The sequence below is a fragment of the Cupressus sempervirens genome, chromosome 6 (genome assembly GCF_028749045.1).
Source record: "Cupressus sempervirens isolate cs-2001-9-10 chromosome 6, ASM2874904v1, whole genome shotgun sequence".
Taxonomy (NCBI): Eukaryota; Viridiplantae; Streptophyta; class Pinopsida; order Cupressales; family Cupressaceae; genus Cupressus; species Cupressus sempervirens.
The window spans coordinates 206,342,162-206,350,741 of record NC_143123.1 but is presented as its reverse complement, the minus strand read 5'-3'; the positions used below and the strand labels follow the sequence as shown (position 1 = coordinate 206,350,741).

The 8,580-nt window shown below is 35.8% G+C and overlaps 1 protein-coding gene across 1 annotated transcript; it reads right to left on the bottom strand.

Moving 5' to 3' along the window:
• Window positions 1–2,897: 2,897 nt before the first annotated feature.
• LOC149551960 (uncharacterized) lies at window positions 2,898–5,543 on the bottom strand. Its single transcript, XM_089787455.1, has 2 exons — window positions 5,473–5,543; window positions 2,898–5,071 (listed from the first exon to the last, which is right to left on the bottom strand). Exon 2 carries the CDS (start codon window positions 4,994–4,996, stop codon window positions 3,125–3,127), a length of 1,872 nt encoding a protein of 623 aa, XP_089643581.1. The 5' UTR covers window positions 4,997–5,071; window positions 5,473–5,543; the 3' UTR covers window positions 2,898–3,124.
• Window positions 5,544–8,580: the final 3,037 nt, after the last annotated feature.

Below are 8,580 nucleotides of genomic sequence, written 5' to 3'. Positions count from 1 at the left end.
GGGGTACATCAGATTACTCCATATGTTATCATGGTAACTCTTCTGGATCTCCGCATTCAGTTTGTTTTCATGGGTTTGTGGATTCAGATTGGGCAAGTGATATTGACCGCAGGAGATCCACCAGTGCTTATCTGTTCACTATGTTTGGTGGTGCCATCAGTTGGATGAGCAAGCGACAACCTGTGGTTGCTTTGTCCACTACAAAAGCTGAGTACATGGCTGCTACTCATGCTTGTAAGGAAGCCATTTGGCTTAAGAGATTGTGTTCTGATGTTGGTGTTGATGTAGAACAAATTACTATTTCGTGTGACAGTCAGAGTGCTATTTGCCTTGCAAAGAATCCAACTTTCCATGCCAAAACGAAGCACATTGATGTGCAGTATCACTTTGTGAGAGATATGGTGGAAGATGGAAAGGTAAATTTGGAAAAGGTAAATACTGTGAAGAATGTTGCAGATGCATTAACGAAACCAGTGGGCATTCAGAAGTTCAGATGGTGTTCGGAGTCTATGGGCCTTTTGGCCTATAGCGGTTAGTTTTCGTTATGTTCCTGTTGCTCTTACAAGGTGTTCGACAAGTGGGAGAATGTTAGGAATAAGGTGTTTCAACCTTGTATAATTCCTATTCTTATTATTTGTTTTGTAAAATGTATTTCTTGCAAATAATGTTGATGTGTTGACATCTTGAATTGTGTGTAAGGAGATCATGACTAAAACAGTTATGATGGATTCCTATGACACGTAAGAACTATGTTAAAAAGATTCAATGATAGGTGAAGACATGTGGCAACTAAGATATTTGAGTACTGTACACTCTACCCCAATAGTTTGGGGTTCCTATTTTCTCGGAGAATGGTAAAAACTCTAATACGGTTTACCTTTGGGAGTAGCCCTAAAGTGAAGCGCATGTTATAAGCGTTTTTAATGTTGCGAAGAGATGCGAAAAAAGTGTATTGTTGATACTGTGAGTAGCTACTGGAGTCTTCTGTTTTTGATGTTGAACTTGCATTGCAAGTGTATTGTAACCGTGTGTTGAAAATAATACATTGTGCAAGTGCTGAAGGGGTGGGGTTGTTTTACCGAAAAGCTTTTCCCCACCGGCAAATCCTTGTGTTATGTGTTCCTTTCTCTGTCTATTTTTTGTATGCATGGTTGGCTGCAATATTGTTGTTTACATGATATTGAATCTGTAAGTGAAGAAGAATTTAATAAGATTTGCATCATACTTTCATTATGAGATTAGTGTAGGAAGCTGTTTCCGCACCTGAGTTTCCTTACAATTAAGTTGGAATTGCTGTTTTAGGCCAATGCTCAGGAAAGTCCCGTGAAGAGACATTACCCCAATCGTCTTGAAGATGCATCCAAACATCCCAGTCTTAAAAACTTTGTGGAACATTGGATCACTTCAAAGATGGATAAATCTTGTGTGAGATTATGAGATAGAAATGTACTCTGTATTCAGCACACCCAAACCTCACCACGTCCACTAAGTATACTTGTGGGCTGTCATATTACATTCAAGGATTATTTGAGCTTGATGTAACTCGTAAATGCAACGGAATAGTAATGGTCCTTGATGAGAAGGAAATCACAGTCAACACAAGGCTTGCACAACCTTCAGTGTTTTAACTACGAGCACACCCTTTGACTATGTTTCCCGTCTAGAATATAGCAGGCTTGTACGTCCAATTTGCACATTTCAATCCATTTTACCTTTCAACAAATGAATTCAAGAAAAATGTCTGTTAACAATGAAAACAAATGAATTCAAGAAACATATTTGTAAACAATGACACTCATTGTAAGGAAGAACTTGGAGGTTAACAAGAAAATACAATTTGAGTAGTGCTGCAAAAAAGGGATGACTATCTCTTTCGTTCTCAACCAGTTCAGACATTGTTGAAGAGTAAACACAGTGTTGGCCATCCATCAGAACAAGCAGCTTAAATTTCCTGTCAAAATCATGTTGTAATATAGGAAAAACGTAAATGAGGATAGTGACAGAATTTTTCTTTATTCAGCAAGTGGCATCAGCTATCACATTCGTTGAAGTGGAAGCAAACTGGTAAATGGTGGAAACGATCAACCATTTTCATTAAGACAAGCCTAGCAACCCTTCCTGAATATCTAGTCTCCGAAATAACACACGCTTGAATTTTCTTGAATTCATTTTCTACTGTAGTTTGGCATCATCCAATCGACCAAAGAGAGGCAAGGAACCAGTTTGATTGTGCCCATTTTTGCTGAAATTGTACTTTATTAATACCCAACATTTTGGCTACTTCAATAAATGGATGCAATACATTATTGATTGCATTATATTGAAACTATCTACTTACATGGTACTGCATCATGCAACTACAACATGTATATTAGTCGTCTTTATTTAATCAGAAATCCACTATATATAAAAAATATTATTAATATAAAACTATGGCCCTTCACTCAATATTCACTTCTAAATATACTCTTAACATATTCCATAACATCTTTATGACACCACATCTTAAATGAAGCCCAAATGCTACGGTAAGCTTCCATAAAAGATGCATTATTATCAGACAGAACAGCAAGCACATTGAGATTAGAGAAAAACAAAGAACAAAACAAACTCAGTTATAACATGATGCTCAGACTCCAATGAAGAAAGATGGAGATCCAATGGGCCGTACGTCATCAATATCTAACAAAGAAACAGGCCTCATAGTCCAAGATTTCTATAAAATAGAGCTGATCTGTGCTCCAGTACAGCTGGCTTGATGTCCATCAGTACAGGAAGAAATACTTTTACATGAAATGAGAATGATGAAACCGAACATGATAAAAATAGAGCAATCCTAAAATGATTTACAACTGGGGATATGGAAAAATGTACAGATACCACATCTAGCACAGATCAACAACAAACAAAAAGGGAAATGTTCTATATAAAGTAGGTATTGCTAATAACAAAAAATGAATTGTTAACTTCATGTTTGGTACCAGCCACAATTGAGCAAAGCATTGATTATTGCCCAAAACCAGCTTCAACAACATTTGATATTTCACCATATCAGGAATCATTAAAAAACATTAGATAGATCACCTTTTTCTCATTTTGCTGGGAGATCAAATTTTCAAGATGTTCACTGTGCTGAAATGTCCTCTGAGTTCTCTCCTACAGTCTCACTCTCAGGTAAGGTCTCAAGGTCTGTACGATCACCCACTTCATTCTCACCTGGAATATCCTGTGAACTAGCATCTCCACCATCAGGATGCTCAGATTCTGTAGTTGCGTTTCTCTCTGAGGAAGCTAAAGTAACCATTCCTTCTGAAGCAACATCTGCCTTGAATGAGGCTTCATCACTCACTGAATTTTGTTCAGACCTTTCTGAGATCTGATATCCTTCAGCATCATTTGACTTTATCACATCCAGTGAAGCATCACGGTTAACATCTTCCGACTTTGTCTGACTTGTATTTTCGGTTTCATTGTTTGATTCCAAAGTTGCAAATTCATCAAGTTCTTTACGATTTTCAGCTACATTTTCTTGATTGACTGTCAAACTCTGCTCCATCTGATGCTCTTCAGCTTCACTCTCCTTAGCCACCTTTCTATTTTCTTCCAATCTTTCATGTTCTGTTTCTGCATTTGAATCAGAGTAAGATACTGTGGAACTTATATTGGCTTCTTTATTTGCTCCTTCTAGTTTCTCTGCTTCTTTCTGTGCATTTGAATCTGCAAAGACAACATCCTTGACCTCAGCAGTTCCATTGTAAGCTGCGCCAGATTCCTCCGTTTTAACTAGATCTACAGATTTTTTCTCACGGTCTCCTTTGGGAGAATTTGCTGCAACTGTCTCATTTTCTTTGAGTAATTGAGACTCTGTCAATTTCTTTTCCACATTTTCACTATTCTTGTACCCCTCCCCCTCATGGTGTTCATTTTCATTCTTTTTCTCAGTATCCTTGATCTCCTCCACCTCATGATGTTCAGTTTCATTCTTTTTCTCAGCATCGTTGATCTCCTCCCCCTCATGGTGTTCATTTTCATTCTTGTTCTCTGAATCCTTGACCTCCTCCCCCTCATGGTGTTCATTTTCATTCTTGTTCTCTGAATCCTTGACCTCCTCCCCCTCGGGATGTTCATTTTCATTCTTTTTTTCAGGATACTTGATCTCCTCTTCCTCATGGTGTTCATTATCACTCTGTTTTTCAGCATCCATGTCCTCTTCCCCTTCATGATGTTGGTTTTCATTCTGTTCTTCAGCTTGTTTAGCCTTTTCTGCCTCTCGGTGTTCATATTCTCTCTGTATTCGAGCATTCTCATCCTCTTCACTCTCCTGGTGTTTGTTTTCACTCTGCTCTTCAGCAATCTTGTGTGTCTCCTGGTCATGCTTCTCATCTTGAATCTCTGAGGTTTCTTTCTTATTCTCATTATCATCATTATGGGTCTCTGTGAGTTCTTCAGTATCATCAGTTTCTTGTTTGATTATCTGGACAAACTTTTCACCAACGTCTTTACTATGATCCTCTTCCTCTGCATCTTTCCCCCCTTCATCATTCTCAGTCTTCTCTGTTGTATTCTCATTCTCCTCCTGCGAATCTTGTTCTTGAATCTTCTCCTCATCATGCCGATCTATTTCATCATCTCCAACACCCTGATCTTGATGCTCATTCTCCTCAGAACTAGTATGAGGGTCCTTAATTTCCTCTTCCTCCTCTTGATTCTCATCATTCTTTTCTGCATTTACATTGGTGGAAGTGGAACCATCATCAAACGCCTCCAGTTTCCCTTTACGCCCTAATCCATTACCATTCCATCCATCTGTCCTCTCCACACTACTTTCAATTTGTGCTCCTGTCTGTTTTTCATCATATGCACGCCGTTTATCATGAGAGTGCTTAACCTGGTAGAGTAGCCACACGCTTACAGCAACCAATAAGACTATCTGAAAAACGTGCTTCACCTTGAACCCCTTGGATCTGTGGTACCGATTGGATGCTTGTTTAAACATAGCTACCACTCAAGGATTCCTCAATGCAAACAGCAATTCGAATTAATCAATCCCAACAACAGCTAGATCTTTGCCCTACAGATAAATATGCAGGTTTTAAATTGCGCAATTGCTCACAAATCAACAACCAAGTCTCTGATTCAGATTACAGTTACAGTGTCTGGGACATTAATGATTACCCAAAAATAGCGAAACCCTCTAACTAATTCACACAGGAAAGCATACAAAATTTGGGTAACTGAATCTATTGCATGTGAGTAAATATAAAGATTTGAGAAGACCAAAATACAATCAGATCTAGAAACTTAAGATGTGGGTATCTTAGAAATCAAAAATGGGTGGCGAACCGAATTCTTGGATCACGATTTCAACAGCTTTTGAGCACTACTCTATGCTTCTTGCAAAGCAACGAAAGCCCTAAAAATGCAAGGCGGAAAGCCGTTGCTTTAGGAAATAGCAATGCATTAGGTCCTTACCTTTTTCTTCTGTATTGGCTGCCCTCTTACTCTTCTTTGCTCCTCTTCCTCTTAATTCTCAGTCGTCGCCCAAGTGTGCTGAACTTCAATACTCCTTTTATGGTTGAACTCGTCTTTCATTGCTGTCCACACCACACAATTAAATCGAATGAATGGGACGTTCCGTCATGTGGGGACAAAATAGGGCGACCTCTTTCACGTTCTCCCGTTTCTTGCAAAGCTCAATTGGAGTACTTGATAAACTGGTCGAAAAGGGCAAGAGCAACTTCAAGTTTTGTCCGTCCTCATTGTCGGCTCCCAAATAAATATCCAAGTCGGTGGAACCTACCCCTGGAAAACAACGGAGCTCATTAGGCCGCTGAAGTTTCTGGTGCAAGAGCGATGAATATGAGAGAGAACTATTAAATAAAAAATGAAGATAGGTGAGAGAGAAAATAAGGCACAAAGAAATATAGATGTAAAACAAAACAAAAATAGTTTTTAAATTTTTTTTGTTTTTTGGATTGAAGAAGATTTTCAGCAACATTTAGGTGTTTACAACATAACTTCGATCATTATTCTAAGAATGTTAGGAGAACGACAATATGTTTAAAGATTAAGTGGTAAAGTTAGAAATTTAGAGTTATGGGAAATGTCAAGGGTTTTGGGTGTTTTGGTAAAGTTATGATATTTTTAATAAATGTATTAGCTCATGATTTGTTATGAAATGCTTTGACATTATAAGGGATGAAGTTCATAATGTGTTCTAAGAGAATTGACAACTCAATCCTTTATTTTTAGTTGAAGAGGTCAAACCTATGACTCGTGCCTCTAAATGAAAAAATTTCCATCAAAAAATATGAAAAAAATGGTTGTATACTTAAAAACAACCTTATCAATATCTAATAGATGTCAAAGTAGTAGAATTGAAAGAATCAATCAATAAGGGGAAAAAATTGAAAAAATATAGAATAGATTGAGTTGTGGACACAAATAATACAAGAACTAATGGGAAAATAAGAGTTGACACAATTAAAAAGCCAAAAGATAAAAGGGAGGAAACATCTATGGAAAAAAATTTTAAAACTTTGGAGAAAAGGGAAGATATAATAAGCTAAAAGGGAGTTCATATTACATTAGTTGAAATGGAGAGGTTTAATCAAGCAAGCAAGAAGAACTAGGAAATGAAAGGAAGGAGAAAAGGATATACAGTCAACTCAAACTGGCAAATTATAGTGATAAAATAAGAGTAGTAGGCATGTAGAGGGTAAAAAACCACCTAGCAAAGATTTGAATTTTGTAAAATTATAAGGGAGAAAAAAGAAATTGAAAAAGTAAAGACAACAAGAAATGAAGAAATATGAGCTTACCTAAACAACATGAAGACCTATATTACAACATCCCAAACTTAGAGCAAATAGGAATTATAGCTTTCCAAGAGACATCTTATATGTCAAGTGGTTTTGAGTTGGTGTCCATAGCTAAAGGTGAAGACACAATCATCTTGATAGTAACGTTGAGCATGGTGACTACAAGACAACAAATCTCGAATGATTGAAGAAGGAAAAGATATGAAATAAACTACCAAATGACAATGGTTGCATGGTTTAATAGATAACCAATTAATTAGTTAATGGAATATGATGATATGTTTAATCAATTAATGAACACTAAGCTTCATGCCAAGATTACACCAGGTTAACAAAGAATAGTGTAAGCTAACTATCACAACATACAACACATAGCAGAATAATTTATAACCACACTAACCAAAATAAAATAAACATAAACATCACACAATGAAGCATTTCTCAATGGCTTTCAATCACTCTAACCTTACCATCCTCTGAACTTGAAATAATTAAATATTTTAATTTTTTTCCTTCGACAAAAGCCAGATCAAATTTATGTGTGTGTGTCGTGCGCGCCCCCAAATATATATGTGTGTGTGTGTGTGTGTGTGTGTGTGTGTGTGTGTGTGTGTGTATGCACATATCTAGTATACATACATACATGTAATTATGTGTATATTACATGTACACACATAAAGATATATAAATATACATATGTGTGTGTATCTTTATATATATATACATATATCTATGCATGTTTATGTAGAGTAGTCAAGCAATCAATATTGTCACAAAATTTTATTTTTTTATTACTATCACACACTAAGAATAATGGTTATCCATACAATGATATATAATATATTTCATTATGTATTTATGTATGTATGTATGTATGTATGTATGTGTAGATATACATATACACATATCTAGTATACATACATACATGTACTTATGTGTATATTACACATACACACATAAAGATATATAAATATACATATGTGTGTGTATCTTTATATATATACATATATCTGTGTATGTTTATGTAGAGTAGTCAAGCAATCAATATTGTCACAAAATTATTATTTTTATTACATATCACACACTAAGAATAATGGTTATCCATACAATGATATTGATTATATTTCATTTTATAATGTAAACAATATCAAAATTCATTTTAACAAGATTTGATGAGGGGGAAACATTGCACAATCTTTCTTTACAAACCTAACCCCCTAACATAATGGTAGTTCAAGAAGAAGAAGATTGCATCATTTGAATTATTATGTCTTTGACAAATAGCATATTTTGTTATAAAAATAATACAAAAACTTCCATTTTAGACTAATAACGCATGCAATTTAATTTAGCATTAGCATAACAACCAATGGCTTATGGTATTCTTTAAAATGAGTGACATTTTCATGCTATCTTTGAACATCATAGTGGTAAATTATTGCATCCTTATCAATAAAGTGCACATGTGCTAGGGTAAGTGCACGAACTTGTGGTACCAAAAGGGGGGTATAAGTGGACACCTTTTTCCTGCAATCTGAAAATTTTGAACTTCAACAAGAATTTGAAGATAGTTACGCTCAAAATTTTAAGATATGACAAAAACAAAATTCGTAGTCCTTTGAATCTAGTTTCTAAACTACTAATTTTTTTTCAAAATGGTTTAGTTTTAGGTCCTCAAAAAAGGGGGCCACAAAAAGTGGTACTATTTATTCCAAAAAAAACATAACATGGTACAAAGTGTGGCCCCCCTAAAATTTTA

What these genes read in the sequence shown, in the direction of transcription:
- LOC149551960 (XM_089787455.1), bottom strand. Translation starts at nt 4,996, where the DNA reads ATGTTTAAACAAGCATCCAATCGGTACCACAGATCCAAGGGGTTCAAG.